The 18818-nt window shown below is 40.0% G+C and overlaps 1 protein-coding gene across 3 annotated transcripts in view; it reads right to left on the minus strand.

Annotated features, from left to right (window-relative positions):
• Window positions 1-242: 242 nt before the first annotated feature.
• The window catches only part of CIRH1A (cirrhosis, autosomal recessive 1A (cirhin)), a 26370-nt gene continuing 7794 nt past the window's right edge, over window positions 243-18818 (minus strand). For all 3 annotated transcript variants that reach the window (XM_012730766.1, XM_004690431.2, XM_012730768.1), the window contains 12 exons: window positions 16569-16780; window positions 11285-11456; window positions 11087-11178; window positions 9784-9880; window positions 8956-9020; window positions 8208-8330; window positions 7661-7817; window positions 6136-6242; window positions 4474-4569; window positions 2805-2990; window positions 1272-1382; window positions 243-452 (listed from right to left, as the gene is read on the minus strand). In XM_012730766.1, coding sequence (XP_012586220.1) covers window positions 336-452; window positions 1272-1382; window positions 2805-2990; window positions 4474-4569; window positions 6136-6242; window positions 7661-7817; window positions 8208-8330; window positions 8956-9020; window positions 9784-9880; window positions 11087-11178; window positions 11285-11456; window positions 16569-16780 — 1535 coding nt within the window. In that variant the 3' untranslated portion in view covers window positions 243-335. The remainder of the gene's footprint in view (window positions 453-1271; window positions 1383-2804; window positions 2991-4473; window positions 4570-6135; window positions 6243-7660; window positions 7818-8207; window positions 8331-8955; window positions 9021-9783; window positions 9881-11086; window positions 11179-11284; window positions 11457-16568; window positions 16781-18818) is intronic.

The raw sequence follows: 18818 nt of genomic DNA on the forward strand, positions 1-18818 counted from the left end.
ATGTAGGCTGGTAAGTGGAAGTCATTAGCCCTCTGAAATCTCTGGCAGGTGCTAGGGCATGGATGTTAACTATGATCTTTGTTTCCTGAAATTGTGGTCTAAAGAAAAAACAGGACTCTGACCAAGTTCAAATAATTCGAAGCTACTTGGAAATTTATCCTAATGACAAAAACACCGGAGTTTCCAGTCACTTTCACTCAGTGAAGGGAAGTTACTGCCCATTTTTTAGAAGATAACGCTTATAAAGACTAGTCTTAAAGAGTAACTTTTTTTATTATCATGATTTGTGAAAACAGAGTAGACAGTTCAAGGAAGGACACAGACAGTGCCCTGTTTTAGGTCCCAAATTTCTTCTTTTTGATGGGAGGTGGGAGCTGAGCGATGATGTCATCCAGGGGCCGTTCTACTGCCACCAGAGTTCTTTCGTCCAAAAGATCCATGAAGAGTAGAGGCTGTAGAGAGATGATAATGATTCTATCAGGAGTTAGGCTCAGCACTAACCTTGAACAAATTGACTAGAGTCAAAATGTGAAACCAGTTCAAGGCTGGAAGGATCTAAATCTGACAAATCTTCCCTGACTGAATTCACACATGAAAGATTTCAGCAGGCAGGCATTTTAATGTTCCTCTGTATAGACAATCTATGATCTAATTTCTCAGGAATCAATATTAATAGAGGGCTATGGAACCTAAATTGTTGACAAATAGCAAGGTACAAGTGCATCAGTAAATAAAACAGCTTTGCATATTTATATACTTTCCTCCAAAAGAGACAATTTTATACTCTTCATTAGGTGCTGCAGGACCCTCAAGGAAGTCCAATCTAAGAGGCATAAATATGGAACTTCTAAGTTGGCACAAATAGCCACAGTATCATCAGTGCCATGGATATTTGTTCTATATACAGTAAAAAGCCTAGCCCAGAAGGAAAGTCATAGCTTTAATGACTTCCATTTGCTTGAACTTTACCATATGAAACATTCTCCAATTAGAAATCAAATTTAAAGAACAGCTTCAAAACAAGTCCCCACCTCAGGGCCAACATCTTGTTCACTACCTATACATTTCATTTTGGCTAAGTACAATGTATCCATCTCTTAATATACTGAGGAAAAAACAATGAAATACAGATGTAAGAAACATGCAGCCTAAGTTCTCGCACATAAAACAAAGGAGCTCTTATTTTCCTACTGTGAGCTTATTACATTTTGATAATAAAAGAAAGAACTATTAGGTAATAGGAACAGTTCAGCACATAACACAAGATATACCTTATATATCTTAGAAATTTTGAAGGCATGGGCAGTGCGTCTTCTGATGACATCTGATTCATTTGTGGGAGGAAGTGGATTGTAGAGTAAAGTTTTGTCATTTGGAAGAGGCTAAAAAGACAAAAACATATTGCTTAAATTGTTATTTTGTTAGGGCTGCTACAGACCAAAGAAGTAATGGTGATTTTTCTTCCATCCAACATTTCATACATTTACTGCCTTCCTAATTCTCCTTACTTCAGGAAATGAACCACAGTGGCTCTTCCAGCTTGAATACAGAAGGTGAGAGTTTGAGAGTATGATATTCTAGACCAGCAAGATCAAAGGGCCAAGCTAGGGCTTCTGGCCAGTCTTGTCAGTAATACTTGTCAGAAAGAAACAAACTGGCATGTGCAAGAGCTCAGCTTATACAGGCTCTCTTTCTAGATTCTCCCCATGCAGACTGCAGTCAGACTGTGACTAAAGTTCTCTCCCCAGGCAAAACCGCAACACAAGCCACCCCCTCTAATGTCACTGACACCTTGAGAGATGGCCACTGGCCAAGCAAGTGATATTTCATATCTGACTTCCTTGGGAAATAGCTCTGCCCAGCATAAGGAAGTGAGGGACTTATCACCAACACTTGGGAAAAAATGGCTGATTTGGGCTGAGTTACAAAGAGACAAGCGAGTAGGAGGGGCCCTTCCTGTATCACTCATCTCTCAGAAGACACTTGCCAGCCAGCTCTACTTCCCACGCCCAGAGGACACAAGGCCATGACAGCAGTTCCAGTGACACATTACCATGCATAGCTTCTTTAGGACCATCTGCTGCTTTCCATATGTCCCTTACATCCCCACCTCCACAGACACTAAAACACTGCATATTACAAGCAGGGCCACAGCTCACAGCGCTCCTAGGAAGGAACGTACTCACCCAAAATGACATAAAATGTGGGGTGAATTAAAGCAAACACCTGGAAGAGGTTGAAATCTAGAACTGAAAAAGAAAATGCTTACATCTTACCTAAACCATAGCTATGGAGAACAGAATTTTCCTAGCTGGTCTGTTTTTAGGACAGAAGTCCAAACCTTCAATTGTGCAAAATTATTTTGTTGTAGTACATTCAGTCAGGGAGTACAAGTATTTGAAACGTCAACCCAAATCTCCTTGAATGGCACCAAGTTATTCAATCAACCCAGAATGCAAGGTAGAAATGACCTAGCCAAATCAACGGCATGTTCCAGTGAGGGTCACCTTCTGAATACTAACCTAATTACATTCCTTCTTAAGTTATGTGCTCACAGGTAAAGCAGGAATAGGGTCAAGTTGGCAAAAACCAGTACACATAGGCCTGCCCAGTCCCTGGGAGCCTCCTGAGCAGTGGGAATGAAAATGAGAAGATTAGCAGAACAGAGGGCTGCTCTCCTCTAACAAACAGGAATCTCTACTCCAGTTGTCTTCCCTCTAAATTACTGTCCTTGCTGCTTTTAGAATTTGAAGCTACCTAAGTAAAGATCCGGGGAGAGCACAGGAGGCAGGTAAAGAACTCACCAACGACTTGTCGATGATGCAGAACATATAGGCATCATGGAGAAGGATGTGCATTGGTCTCTTGGGATGAAAACTGATGTGCGTGATGGGAGTATCTCTTTGAAGCCAAAGGTAATGAAAACCCTGCTTCTGGATCGTCCTGCTCCACTCTGTGTACTGTTTGCCTGGAATGCTGTACTCAAATACCTGAGGAAGGGTAGAGAAGGTAGATCAGTATAGAAAGACCAAAGATCTTTCTCATTCCTAACCAGAAAATATCTACATACACCTTGACTTCATCATAGAGAACATTAGACTTTCCTAATACTCTTGTTAAAAAAAAAATTAAGTTAAATTATAAAACGACAAATAATTCAAACAATATTAAAAGGGTTACTGTGAAAAGTCACCTGCAATCTTGGTATCTTTCATCTCTAAAATATGAGCAGGTTGCTATTTCTTGTTTACATCTAGTCTGTGATGTTTTATGCATACAATAGTTTTTTATGTTGCTTCTTCCTATTAGCATTATACCAGAGACTGACCCATAACAATATACAGATCACTCAGGCCTCCTCTTAAGAATATGTAATAATCCACTCACTTTACAGCTATACCATGTCCTGCTTATTTAGTGTGCTTATTGGACATATGTGTGACAGACACAAGTATGTGGCTTCACTTATCTTTTATGCTTTGGACACACAAATCCATGAAACTGATATAAGACACTTCATTTTGTGCACATGTATGTGCACATGCATGTATGCAATATGTGGGGGCTAATAAAAATAGTAAGCTTCATTTGCCAGCAGTCTACTTAAATGGGCTTCCCAGATCACATTTAAAACTTCCAACAGCTCAGTAAGGAAGGTACGATGCCCATTTTATAAAGGACAAGGAGAGACAACACAGTGAGTTCTATTGCACAGGTATTTTAAATATCTTCGTATTAAATACATCTTGGGCCCTCCCTGGTAGCGCAATGGGGTAAAGCACAGCATTATGAAGCTCTCCACAGCCACCACAACATGAGTTCAATCCACACCAGGGAGGTGACCCCATGTCACGGCAGACCTCTCCTGCCATGCCGGCTGCTTCCCTCAGCAGTGTACTTCACTGATCTGACTGTTCTGCTCCCTGCTTTGTCTCTGGTGAATCCTCTCACTGCTCTTGCACCTCTGGCCTATACTCCAGTTGTATGCATAAGTAAATAAATCTTTAAAAAATATAAATATATCTTTACTTTACTACATAATACAGGAAACAGGAGACTTGTCTCTAATCTGGGCTGATATTAGCTCCTTGAATACTCACTAGGAATTTATTTCTTCATCTGGAAAGTGAAAGAGAATTATACGACCTTTTAGTTCACTTCTGAACTCTTTAAATCGTAATCCACCCATGTCCACTTTAGGCCATGTCATCTCTACTCTAAAACAATCAGTAAAATTGTTAAGGAATTCTTCGTAATTCCTTATCCTCCTTGTCCCTCTTTATTGCTCTAGAAACTCACTCCACTGCACCCCATTAAGCGTACAGTGAGCCCACGTTCCATCCAGAAGTTTTATTTCACGAAAACAATCTTTATATCATGCAATTTCATAGAAAAGCAGCCCAATTTGTCATGATTTCAGCTTCTACGTCCTATTCAACAGGAAGGAAATGAGAAAGCACTGGAATTTCTTACCTGCTGATCTGAATAAGCAATAACAAGGTTGTTGGTATTGGGAGCAATGGCCAGAGCAGTCACAGGGAAATTGTAAGCAGGCACTGTGCAGTGAAGCTGGGCACAAACAACAGACATGTGAGCCAACAGTACAGTACCTTCCCTCAGGAAAGACTGGATGGTCTATGCCTGTTACTTTTAAATAGTATTCCTTAGAACTGAAAGGGTTTTAGTAGTTTCTATAAACATCAGGTATTTCCCCAGACAACTTGAACTTAATTAAAAATCAAAAACCTTATCTAATTTGTGCAGAGAACTTCAGGATAAAGCTCTCCCTGTCATCTCAACATCTATATGAATTGCTCATAAACACATCAGTGAATAACAATATAGTTCTACACTGGATTTAAAAGAAATTGATGCCCAGGAATGGACATTCATGTACAATTGCAAGGCATGTGCACCATTACATAGGAACTCTAAAGCCTTCAGGCAAGGCTCCAAGAGCAGTAGGCCTTGCCACAACATAAAAAATGTAAGCCAGGCCCTCCTTGGTGGTGCAGCAGGTTAAAGCACAGCACTGAGAAGCTGAAGCCACTTCCGCATGAGTTTGATTCCCGCCTGCCCCGGAGGTGACCACATGGCGTGGCAGAACTCTCCTGGCCCGCCCGCTGCTTCCCTCAGCAGTGTACTTCCTCGATCTGTCTGTTCTGCTCCCCACTCTGTCTCTGGTGAAGCCTCTCACCGCCCCTGAGCCTTTGGCCTGTACCCCAGTTTTATATGAACAAATAAATAAGTCTTAAAAAAAAAAAAAGCTATACAGTTAAAGGGCAAACGTATTAAATAAATAGTGCAGGTGGTAGTTAGTGGTTTAAATTTTGCGTAGCTCATATTTTATTCTTATAAAGCTGAGATCTTAGGGATCATTAGCAATTCAATGAATGAATGACAGTATCATCACTGAAGAGTAAAAAATGCTTTCCTGTTATTCATTTTCCAAATTTCTGATTCTGTTTAATTTAAAAATACCTTGAGGCCCTCCCTGGTGGCGCAGCGGGTTAAAGCACAGCACTGAGAATCTGAAGCCACTTCCGCATGAGTTCGATTCCCGCCTGCCCCCTGCCCCGGAGGAGACCACATGGCGAGCCAGACCTCTCCTGGCCCGCCCGCTGCTTCCCTCAGCAGTGTACTTCCTCGATCTGTCTGTTCTGCTCCCCACTCTGTCTCTGGTGAAGCCTCTCACCGCCCCTGAGCCTCTGGCCTGTACCCCAGTTCTGTATGCACAAATAAATAAATAAATCTTAAAAAAAAAAAATTTTTCAAAAAAAAAAAAAAAAATACCTTGAGATTACAAGGTGATCTATGAAAGAAAACTGTTATCTGCAATTATTCATCTAGATAAAATAAAAAAATTTCAACCCAAATACAGAAATACTCTACACACCTTTTCCTATCCCACAATTCCTTAATTTCAAATTTTTGTGCATGAGTGGTTTTATTGTTCTCAATGACTGATTCTATGTTACAGGTCATAATTTTGGAGCAGCAAACAAGTAAAATTCTTGGCAAATAAAAAAACAGTTCAGTAAATTTCCACTTCATGCCAAGTTTTCTTGAATCTTATTAGCTGTGTGTATGTGTGTGTGTGTGTGTTAACTTCCTCTCACTTGCTACTACACTTACCTTTAGATGTTTTAGGTTGTACACATGAACGCCAGCACTGGTACCTGATGTGGCTAGCCAATTTCCATCTGGACTAACTGCCAAAAGACACATGGACTCCACTGTCCCTATGAGGGCAGAATAACAGTTAATTCTGAATTCAGTGACCACAGTCAGCTCTACTTTGAAGATTACCACAAAGGTAACCTGACAGAGTTCTACTGACAGGGTAATTTCTTGATCATTGTGAAAATATGTTCTGAATGTGAACCTATTACTTTCATTTAACCAGCCATCCTTCAATAAAGAGCCAGAGACAGAAACCTGAATATATCACTTACTCAAGCCCAATTTAGACACTGCCTCCTATGGGAACAGAGAACCAGGGAGTGTCTATTTCTAAAATCTGTATTTTCATTGTTTCAAACTCCTTTCTACAAAATAGCTTTTTATTTTTTAAAAACATAATAGTTTATTTTTACATCATTCTGAGCCTCTACCAAATAGTTTTAATTGAAGCTGAGGAGAAAAAAAAAATCAATAGAATTAAAGTAGATTTAAGGACTCCCCTGGCAACCTAGAGGTTAAGTCTCAGCTATCTGTGTTATGGCCTGAGTTTGATCCCCAGCCTGGGAGCTGACCCAAATGGCACAGCAGACTCTCCTGTCTTGTCTGCTGCTCCCCTTATCAGTGTATTTCAGGCAATCTGCCTGCTCTGTTCCCTGCTCTGCCTCTGGCGAATCCTCTCACTCTCCACACCTCTGGCTCATACCCTAGTTCTTCTATGCAAAACAAATCTTTTTCATTTTTTTAAAAAAATTATAAAGCCACTTTAGTGGGTGCTTGTTATATGTTTAGCACAAAGGGACAGCACAAACATATGAGGCATCTTTGCCATCAAGGAACTTTAAACCAATTTGGCAATATGAAGATTCATGTGGAATAAAAATCAGTGTTGCTATATGCTAAAGCACAAGCTGCATATAAACACTCCCAAATGATAAAAAGGCTGTATGAAAAGAAATAAGTCAGATACTAAAGAATGGGTGAGGTGAGTAGGGAAGGTTGGAGAAGAATGTGAGCTAAAAGACTGAAATACACAGATTTCAATGCTGTGAAGAAATCAGTATGACAAAAAACCTAACATACTCAAAATACCTGCTTGGAAACACACATTGGAGATATACAAAATTATTAGTGGTAGTTATTTCTGGGCATCAGGATCACAGATGATTTTAACTTTCTTCTTGCTCTGCTAACAAAGCTCTTAAGATGATGATGAAACTTCTCTGGCCCCAAATAAGGAATCAAAAACCCAGTGAGAAAAGAGTAGGTGTGAGGAAACATTGCAGATCTCATCAAGTGTTTTCATTTGCCAGGTATCTCCTCCTACTTTAAATTGCAAACATGTGGGTGTGTACTTGCAGGATGGAGAAGAACATTAGCGAACCTCCAAACAATGAATGAGTTTTAAAACCAGAAGGAAAACAAAAAAAGGATACAACACAGACTGACAACTCTTCCATGGCCAGCATCAATTTCTCACCTGACTGAGGCTGGAAAGTATGCAGGTGCTTGAAGCTTCCTTCCAACAGTCGGATAATATGTAGAGACCCTAGATTTGAGGCCACAAAGAGTTTTGTTGAATCTTCAGAAAACAAAATCTGAAGGGCAGAGCAAAGGAAGGATGGCATCTTGGAAACCTGGGGGTGAATCAGTAAGAACCAGAGTGAGAGACAAACAATGTCTACAGTCCATCAAGAATAATCACAGCCAGGCTTAAAGTACATTAACGCTTCCAGTCAATAAGGAAGCCAACTTATAAAGGCCTGGAACATTGACATGCCTATTAAAACCTCTTTCCCCTTCCTCCCTCTCAGCTCTTCAAAATCCGAAACTTTTCCTTTACTTTCTGGCATTCTTCTACCTCTTTAAAAATGAAACTGAAAGTGATAGGTGGTTTTGTAATAGCTGTCTGTTTCCAAATAGATTTTCACTGAGTAAGTATGAATATCAAGTACATTTCCACTTCACACAAAAACCACTTAAGTATGAACTTTCCTTGTTTTACCTGACATTGCAGTATCACTTACTTTTTGGAGGCTTATGTTGTCATGTTCATAATTCAGGTGATAGAGAAAGAACCGAGAAGCTGTAGAATACGCTATCCAACTTCCACATGGGGAGATACAGCTGCAAATTATATTCTCAGGACCCTGACAATGATAAGAATCAGGATGCATATTCAAAAAAACTTCACAGGATGAGATGCACTGTGACATGAATCTTCAAGCTATTGCCATGCTGGACACATGCAAAAATACCTACAATGTAATCCTGATGCTCACATGCTGTGGGTACCTGAAATTTTCTCAGACATAGAACACTTAAACATATGGCTTTGATGTCAAAAACCAAAAAGTCAAGTCTGCTGACCTCAAATCTTTGAGTACTTCACAAATAGCTTCTTTCTGAGCCTCAGTTTTAGAAACCTGAACAGGAAGGCACATAATGCTGAAAACTTGGGGGGTCAGGTGACTTGGAATGCTGATCTTTTGTTTTGTCTGTGTATACTGCTGCATATTCTGTACCATTTGACTTTTTAAAAAATATAATTACCTTCTAATAATCAGAAGTAGAAAAGCCAATTTCCTATATTCACTCACCCAATAGTTTGATTGTTCACTTTATAATTACAGGAAATCTAGTTCTAGCGACATAATACTTCATCTAAATAATTTCAGACTTTATAATTTATGATGTCAACTAAGTAAACCTCAAATTTCAGGATGAGAAATACGTTGTGGATTTCAGAGCCTGAATGCAGTTAAGCTTCCTTACCTTTGTCTTGAGGTGTAATAAATGATCTGCATCTTTAGAGAGTGGGAGGGTGTCCCCATTCTTTCCTGGAATAAGAAAGTTCTCATCAAATAAAGCTATTTGTAGACACTTTATTTACGTATTTTATTCAAGAAATTATTCCTGGATAGAATGAAATCGCTACCACAGGGAAATCAGAGCACTATCTGGCTTATGAGTTAGTCCCTAGTTCTCTGGGACTATAGGAAGAGGAAACAGCAAGCACTTTCTTAGCTTCTATTCGGCTACCTTATGGCACATCACTAAGTCTCTGGAGCTGTACCCCAATTGGGCACACAGGTGGGTGGAAGTGGACATTTGTGTGGCCTTGATTTGAACTTCATCTGTGTGTTTTGGAACCCAAAGCAAAACCTCTTAATCCACTATAAAACAATAGGCCCCAAACATTTCTTCAACGGGCCATATAAAAATCAACGAGGAGTGTCACCCCAGCCAGATTCATGGGGTCTCCTTTTTCATACAGTGCTGTCACTAGCCAGCATTAAACCTTGTTGTTTTTTTTTCAACAATCTGTCTTTATCCCTGTCAAGCTGGGACAAACTATGATCTCACAACCCATACCACCTCTACCTGCAATACAATGCACAGAATCACAAACTTGTAACAGATGACACAGCATCCTGCTTATGATCCTAATGCTCTGTTAGGATCTTTCTAGTAGGTAGGAAAACCCTAAGTTCCAGCACAAAAATCTACTCCCATTTCCTCAAAAGTAGAATTTCAACTGCAATTCTAATTTCTAATCTTCCCTTACAGTTATCTTACTGAGAAAAAGACCTCCCATGTTACCTGTTGCAACTGTTGATCCCAGTCGCCAAAGTTCTAAGTGATGGGCAAATTGGAAGAGGAGAAGCTGCTTCCTTTTTGAACAGGAAATGAGACGTCGCTATATCCCAGAATTGAAAAGTAATAAATAAGTCAGGTCATTTATAGCCTTAGGACTAGATTTAGAAGCATAACTTAGCACTTTTTTTTTTTTAAAAAACTGTGGAAATCCATTTACTTGACAAATGCTTCCAGTATCACCATTTACTGGCCCATGTCTTAAATTTAAGGGAACCTTGGGAAATAAAAACACAGCTAGCCAATGCTCTTAAGAAACTTACAGTCTAAATGGGTGACATAAAATTGAATAGGCAATTACCTACAGCATGCTAAGAATTTTAACATGGCTAAAGGCCGAGTACATAGTGAAAAAAGGTGGGAAGGATATCTAACCAAGCCTTGTAAAGGTAAAGAAAGGAGCCCAGATGAGGTTTACTGGAAAAGATAGTTTGGCCAATACGGTGGGGGAGGACATTCCAAACAGCGAACAGAACAATGACATGTGGAAAAGTACAAAGGTTAAAAAAAAAAAACTTCAGAGGAATAAAAGCTAGATTAGGTGGGAGTGGAGGGACAGAAAAGAAGCCGAATGCCCAGGGCCAGACCAAGACAGGTTCCATAAGCCAGGCTAATAAGCAATAAGGTCCTTACACTGAAGGCAACAGAGACCAAATAAAAGCTTTAAAGCATGAGATAATGAACTTGAAGTTGCTTTTGGAGCACAGGCAAGAATGTCACGAATGTTAAGTAAAGGGAATAAAGGGAGAGTAACAGGACACTGTCAAGGAATGCAGATGAGAAAAGACAGTGATCCAAACTAGGACAAACTAGGAACTAGGAGTGAAGACAAAGTGAACCCAAAAGATTGAAGAGATAAGGAGACAGCAGGGGTGAATGGTTGAATGGGATACAGAAGCAAGTATGGGGAGAGCGATTTCAAGCTGAGAAAGCCGCCCATTTACCTAGAAAGGAACACTGCTCCCACCTGTAACACTGTATACCCTGTTCTTAATTATAAACAGAATCCCCACAAGCCACAACTATCTGGAAAGGGAAATGATTTCCCCAGAAACTGAACTAGAAGTGCTGTTTAAATCTCTCATTCCCTATAAGTCTTTGTAAGAGGCCTGTCTCAGAAACAGTAGGAAAAATGAAGAAGGTTCCTACAGAGCTGTACACACGTGTGTCCAGGAAGTATGAGCTATAATCACTCTTATGGAACAGACAGGGACACGCGGGGACCTTTGGGATTCGGAGTGATACTTACATGGGGAAAAGTGATTTTTCGGAGAGCAGCATCATAATTCTTTATCTCCACTTTCTCCATGAGGGGACGAATGACTAAGTGAGTATCAGTGCCTAGGGCAGGAGGCAGAGGGGAGAAAGCATGAGAATTGGAAATCTAACAGGATGATCATCAGAAGTAGGCAGAGTAAAGAGCAGCCTGGTGCAAAGCAGAACCCACCTCCAGATATGAGTGCTGTTGGGCTGTGGGCCACAGTCCGCACGTCATGCGTGTGATGCTGGAAGGGCTTTGTCCGCACCCACTGCCTCTCACTGCTGTTGGAAGTCACAGAGACCAGCTGAAAATGGAATACTGTCCCCTCGGCTGTGCCCACCACGAAACTGTCTTCTTGCTGAGAAATTAAATCATTAGGAGGTACATTTGAGCAAAATAGGGCCCAGTTTGAAGAAATACTCTCTGACGTTTTCTCTCTGGGCAGTTTAGGTAGATTATTGGTCTCTTTTGCCTCCAAAGAGCTAATAATTCCATAGAGAAACAAACTCAGTCATCGGGAACAAAGCGCCCCCTACTGACAAAATTAAGTCATCCCAAAGTGTTACAGTGCTTTGATAAACACAAACTGAACCTCACTAGGATAGCAACAAAACCACCCAGGTATGGAGGCTCCTCAATCTGCCACACATGGAACTTCCATATGACCCAGCAATCCTATTCCTAGGTATCTACCCAAAAGACACAAAAACTGATTCAAAAAGATACCTGCACCCCCATGCTCATTGCTGCCTTATTTACAATTAGGAAGACATGGAAACAGCCCAAAGGCCTAAAAGTGGTTGAGTGGATTAAAAAGATGTGGTACATGTACACAATAGAGTATTACTCAGTAACCAAAAATACATAAATAAACACATGCCTTTTGCAGCAACATGGATGGAGCCTGAAAAGATCACGCTTAATGAAATAAGCCAGAAAGAAAAGGAAAAATATCAAATGGTTTCACTCATAACAGGAATATAATGGACAGAAATCCAATGGTTTCACTCATTAACAGGAATATAATATAATGATGAACAGCTATATACCAGAGATTATTTTATGGGGGTGGAGTGGGGAATGGGATCAAAAATAGTGGGGGGGAGGGAAATGCACTGGACTATGGTAATGGCACATGGGTGATTTGGTGATGGAAGCCCAAGGGGATTACAACTGAGATAAAAAAAATGCACAAAATTATGTAAAAATAAACATATTATTCAAAAACAAAAAACAAAAAACCACCCAGGTAAAAATTTAACAATAAATGTGCTAGATCTAAATAAGAAAAAAACCTGAGTCCTTCTAAAGTGCATAAGAAATGATCTAAACAAAGAAATTCATACCATATTCTTGAATTATTTACTTAAAAATACCACTAGGAAAACGTGCAATTCTAACATAATTCAATAAAAAACATACAATTCTAACATAATAGCAGTCTGCGTGGAACTAGAGTAGGTGTTAATTAAATTTATACAGAGAAACAAACAAGAAAAAAAAGAAGCCAAACAAACAAGATAATCCAAGCAAAAACAGACTCCCAAAAGAATTGGAGGAAAGGACTCCAGCAGATTCATGCACACCAGAGTTCATAACATTATACACAAGCACCAAAAGATAGAAAAACAGCCCAAATGGCCATCAACAAATGGATAAACAAAATATAGTATATATACACAACGGGGTATTATTCAGTCTTAAAAAGAAGTGAAATTCTGACAATGCTGTAACATGGGTGAATCTTGAAAGCATAAGAGTAAATAAGATAAACCAGACACAAAGGGGTCGATACTAGGTCACATGGGGTACCTACAACAGTAAATTCCTAGGGACACAAAGTAGAACGGCGGTTACCAGGGGTTCAGAGAAGGAAAGATAGGGAGTTAGTTATTTTTTCATAGAAACAGAATTTTGGGGGGTGACAGCAAGTTCTGAAAATGGGTAGGAGTGGTGGCTGCACATCAGAGTGTCCTTAATGTCAGAATCATGCTTAAAAATGGCTAACATGGCAAATTTTCTTAAGTACATGTACATTTTCCACAAAACTATTTTTAAGAATTGGGAATAGAGGGTAAGTGGTGGGAAAAATCATAAAATTGGTACCCAAAGGACCCAAATTTGGAAAATCATGAAATTATTCACCATCTTCTTTTTGGAAATTAAGAGAGGGCAGCCTGACAAAAACCATACAGACACCTGTGTTCCCGGGTTCCCAGCTTCAGGCTCTCTTACCAGCATGCTGAACACTGTATTGTCAGATTTGCAAGGTCTTAGAGTGTCTACAATTATTTTTTAATTCCTTTGTACTTGGGAAGAATGGACTAATAGTCAACTGACTGAATAATGCAAAAACTAGATCAGCCAGTCAAGAGAACTGAGAAGCACGAGAATATTTAAGGACTGTCAACAATGACACGCTTATGTGCCAGGAGCTATGCACATGGTTGAGTGTCACTTATCCTAAAAGGTCCTGAAAGGAGGACAAAGTATTCGGGACCTTCTCTAGCGAGCTCTTTGATAACTCTGTAAATACTGTAAAAACAAAAGAAAACAAAACTCAGAGAAAAGTAAAACATCCTTTTGCCCAGAAATACAAAAGAATTTTGCCTAGCAGAATGTAAGTAATTACCCTGTGGACACTGAGTCTTAAAACAATGTGTAAATTCATTTCTTGAACTGCTTAAAACATACTAGTTCCCTTATTACCAAAGAATTATAGAAAATCTCTGACATGTTTCCACTTGGTATTTGTTCAAGTCAGATAGTTTTTTCCCCCCCTTATTTAATAGCCCTTTACACAGATAAGGATGGAACTTCCAGAAGTTTAGAGACATGACAGACACATAGTCCTTTGCCTCCAAAGCCTTTGCGCTGGGCACACAACACTGCCCAACCTTGTGCCAGCTCTCTGTGAGGTTACTGGCAGGCACACAATGGTGGAGAAGGAAGAAAAGCATCCCTCAGCATAAGGTAATCCTATCCAACATTGCCCTCATCTCCTTTAAAGATATAATTTGAAAACCATTAGTGCAAGGCAAAAGTAGAGAGATCAAGATGCTTAAGAACTCGTACAGGGCCCTCTCTGGTGGCGCAACACGTTAAAGCAAGGCACTATAAAGCTATCCACAGTATCCGTTAACCTGCACGTGAGTGACATTATCAGATAAAGAGTGAACATCAAAACTTGCAGAATGGTTGTCAAAAGATAAAGGAGTAACTTGGGGCTACATGGAAGTGACTTGTCAACACCATGAGCGGTAGGGAAGAAGAAATTGGGAATGCAGACCCTGAGGGATGAATGGAAAAATGACTCAGTCTGACCCTGAATGTGAAGAAGTTTTAGGAATGCCCCATCACTTCTTTCTATTTACACCTTTTTATATAAGCACAAAAGCAGTAAGGCAAAAATTTATGTTCAAGGTTGAAGAAGCTCTCTGATAATTAAAACTTTTTTTAAAAAAAGCATCATCATTTTGATAGTTTATCATATGCTTTTAAATACAAACTCTACATTTACAAAAAGCACCATCTTAGTAAAATAGGCAGTGTTTTTTCCTATAACAAAATGATGGCATGTTTTACAGTAAAAAGCTTTACCAGTCAACGCAACACCATTAAAACAGGCACAAGGCTGAAAAAAGAGCAAACAGTATAAAATGATAAACAGCACAAACTAAGCCTGCTTCCTATAGACTTCCTTTCCAGAAATCATCATTAGCATTTTCTTTTCAGAAATATCCTACATATGCTGCAAACTATACATACACAAAGTACCTAATAATGAAAATTAATATATGATATAATCAACAAAACAGCTTTTCCTTTTCCTAATAATTATTATATACTATTTTATACATCTAACACTGTTGTTTTTTCCCCTTAGCAATATAAACTGGAATATATTTCACAGCAAGAAATATACATCTTCCTTGCTCTTTGAAATGGCTGCATAGTATTTAAGTAATTACACTTTAGTTAAATAATCACACCACTACTAGTAATCACACTAGACTTAAATAATAATTATTTTAAGCCTAACAACTAAAATTGTTTGGGGGGGGCTCCCTGGTGGCGCAAGGGGTTAAAGCGCAGCAGTATGAAGCTACCCACAGCCACCGCAGCACAAGTTTGATCATTGCTCAGGGAGCTGACCCACATGGCACAGCAGACCTCTCTTGTCTCACCAGCTGTTTCCCTCAGCAGTGTATTTCAGTGTATCCACCTGTTCTGCTTCCCACTGTCTCTGGTGAGTCCTCTCACCTCCCAACCCGTACCCCATTTTTAAAAAAATATTTACTTATTCATACAGAACTGGGGTACAGGCCAGAGGCTCAGGGGTGGTGAAAGGCTTCACCAGAGACAGAGTGGGAAACAGAACAGGCAGATCGACGAAGTACACTGCTGAGGGGAGCAGCGGGCGGGTCAGGAGAGGTCTGCCACACCATGTGGTCACCTCCAGGGCAGGTGGGGATCGAACTCATGCGGAAGCGGCTTTAGATTCTCAGGGCTGTGCTTTAACCCGCTGCGCCACCAGGGAGGGCCTGTACCCCAGTTTTTGCATGCATGCATAAATAAAACATTAAAAAAAATCATTTGGAGCCAAAATTCTTTTAAAAGAAGAATTTCACCCATTCAGCTTACATTTTATTATAGTTTGTGTGTCACATATGTTTCGTAAGAATTTAACATATAGGGCCCTCCCTGGTGGCACAATAGGTTAAAGCACAGCACTGTGCACAGCTTGTCACAGCCGTTTCAGCACAGTTTAATCCCTGGCCAGGGAGGTGACCCACATGGCACGGTGGACCTTTCCTGATCTGCTTACTGCTTCCCTCAGCAGTGTACTTCGTCGATCTGCCTGTCCTGCTCCCCACTCTGTCTCTGGTGAATCCTCTCACCATCCCCGCACTTCTGGCCTGTACCCCAGTTCTGTATACATAAACAAATAAATCCTTTTAAAAAGTTAAAAATAAACTCCAAAGTCACAGGCCCCAATGCTAAAATCACCAAAGGTTTTCTGAATTAGAATCCATACTATGAAGAGGCATACCTGTTCAACAAAAATCTGCCTATATCTCATTTTAAAAGGATAAAAATCAACATTTTCAAAATCACTACAAAATTATCTCCTCATTTCCCAAGACAGGAAGCAAGACAAGAGTTTTATAGAGATGAAATTGCGAAATTGATTTATAGATTTCTCTAGGGTATTTGTGCCCTATCTACCACCAGGCTGTGTGAACTGGGATGTGGAGGGGGTAAAGAAAGCTCTTTGCTCACTTACCTCTTAGAGAATATTTTCTAATTGTCAGGATATAATAGGGCTCAAGAAAATTATCTGATACCTGCATTTTCCTAACCTCATTTCCCCCTACCAACATTCAGGATTAGTGAAGTGTTTGTGGTCATCACTGACACCCTCTTCACCCAGATTACACGAGGCACTCAAAACAGAGCTCACACTCACATCGGACACGGCGATGGACTGCACATCTGCATTGGCAATGAGATGGTTCTTCACCAGCGTCCCGGTGGCAGAGTCCCAGAACTGCACCTTCCCAGCAGAGTCCACACTGATGATGGTTCCATCAGACAAGAAGGCCACGCCCCAAATGATGCACTTCCGCTTAGACACACCCATGTACTGCCTATCCACGAGTATCTTATGAATAACAGTCCCTGAAAAATAAGAAAACCAACATTTGGATGGTACCTAGCTCTCCTTTTGTCTTTAATAACCGCTGTGGTAGGCATAAGTTAGCTGCCTTGAGAAGACCACAAGAGAGCCAACAAGTAGTAGTTATAGTGATCTCAATCTCAGAACTGAACGCTAAAAAATGGTTACCTAGGATGAAGGAGCAAAGGAGGGACAGAGGGAACACAGACGGGGGATGAGAGACATTTGTGACATCATTTAAAATTGGTCAAGAGCATGCGTGCACAGACTAGGCTCTTTTCCAAAACCGCACGGAAAGGGAGAAAAGAACAGTAACACAATTTTAGGAATCTGAAAGCAGACATGAAATGCGAACTGACTTAGCAGAGTTAGCTCTGAGGAGAATGAAGAAGCCACTGTATTATGTATCACAGAATCCTAAAGACTTAGCAATGGTAACCCCAGTTAACCTCTGCAAACAGAGATGAAAGGAAGTTAAAAGGAGGAATTGGTTTAAGTAGGTTTAAGAGTGGTTAGATCCTTCAGGTACTCACCCCAAAACTAAGAAACTGGACAACTTCCCACAGCCCTCTTTTTTCCCCCCTAACTAGAGGAAGTTAATTTCATCATTGAAAGATTCCATTGCAAATTCTCTTGATATCCCTTTTTAGGGATATCAAGAACAACTGAGGGTAGAATTACTACATGGAAAATGGATTACCAACTGAAGGAAACACTGGTTTCCTTTTTAGAAAGCTGATGTACTCACTTATCACCATTAATGAGAGAAACAGTCTAAACAGTGCCATCAGACACTCTCCCTAGAGTAGAGCCAGATTACCCTTCAAGAAGCCTATATTCAAATAGCTCCACTCAAGTGGTGAGGGAAAAATAATCACCAGACATGTGGTGAAAGCCTCGACTATCAAAGGCAGATGCCAAAAGACTGAGAGAAATACAATGACAAGAGGGGAACAGAAGCAGGGTGAAGAACACTTGACAAACATTATCATGAGCAGTTTAAGGAAGAAAAGAGTTACTATGTAATAAAATAAAAAGAGGATGCATTAAAAAGAACAATCAAGAAGCAAAAAAAGAGTTCTCAAAACAGCATAATTAAAAAGTCCATAAAAGACATAAAAAAATAAATATTACAAACTCTTAGAAAGCAGAGTAAGGCCCTCCCTTGTGGCACATGGGTTAAAGCATGGCACTGCAAGCAAGTGCTGTGAGTTTGATTCCCACCCTGGAGGTGACCCACATGGCACGGCAGACCTCTCCTGACCTGCCCGCTGCTCCCCTCAGCAGTTCAATCTGCCTGTTCTGCTCCCCATGCTGTCTCTGGTGAATCCTCTCATCCCCTGCACCTCTGGCCTATACCCCAGTTCTGTATGAATAAATAAAAAAATCTTTTAAAAGAAAAAAATAAAGCTGCAGAATAAGAAGTCAAAGACACAAAAGGTGAGAGATGACAGAATAATAAAATTCCAGAAAGAGAAAGGAAACTCAATGTAAGAATTTCTCCAGAACTGAGAAACGAATTTTTTGTATTAAAGGAACCTATCCTGTGACTAATGTAATTACTGTTAACAAAGCCACCCACCAGAAACATAATTATTAAATTTTAGAACAATAAGGATACAGGGAAGATCCCAAAAGCTCTCAGGAAAACACATCCCCTCAGATCCAATTAAAGGCTGTACTGTCAGAACGGTACTGGAATTCACAGTAAGATTAGAAGCTGGAAAAAAGTGGAACTGTACCTTCAACATTCTAAGGGAAAATAATTTCCAACCCATTCTCAGGACCTTGTCCTCAGGATCACCAAACTAGAATAATCCAGAAAGGGAATAGCATGAAAAGGATAAGACTAAAAGCAAAGTAAAAGGAATCCCTGGAATGACTGAAAGTCATGCAGCAGACCCAAAAAGCTGCTAGCTACTCTAAGTCAAGATGGTCAGAAGGTCCTGGTCAGAATCACTCAAGAAGTTAGATGTGCTACAAAGAAAACTAGATATATCTTCCAAAAATTTATGGTACTGGAAGAATCTGGAGGTCACA

The sequence above is a fragment of the Condylura cristata genome, unplaced genomic scaffold (assembly GCF_000260355.1).
Source record: "Condylura cristata isolate star-nosed mole 26May11 unplaced genomic scaffold, ConCri1.0 scaffold00028, whole genome shotgun sequence".
Lineage (NCBI taxonomy): Eukaryota > Metazoa > Chordata > Mammalia > Eulipotyphla > Talpidae > Condylura > Condylura cristata.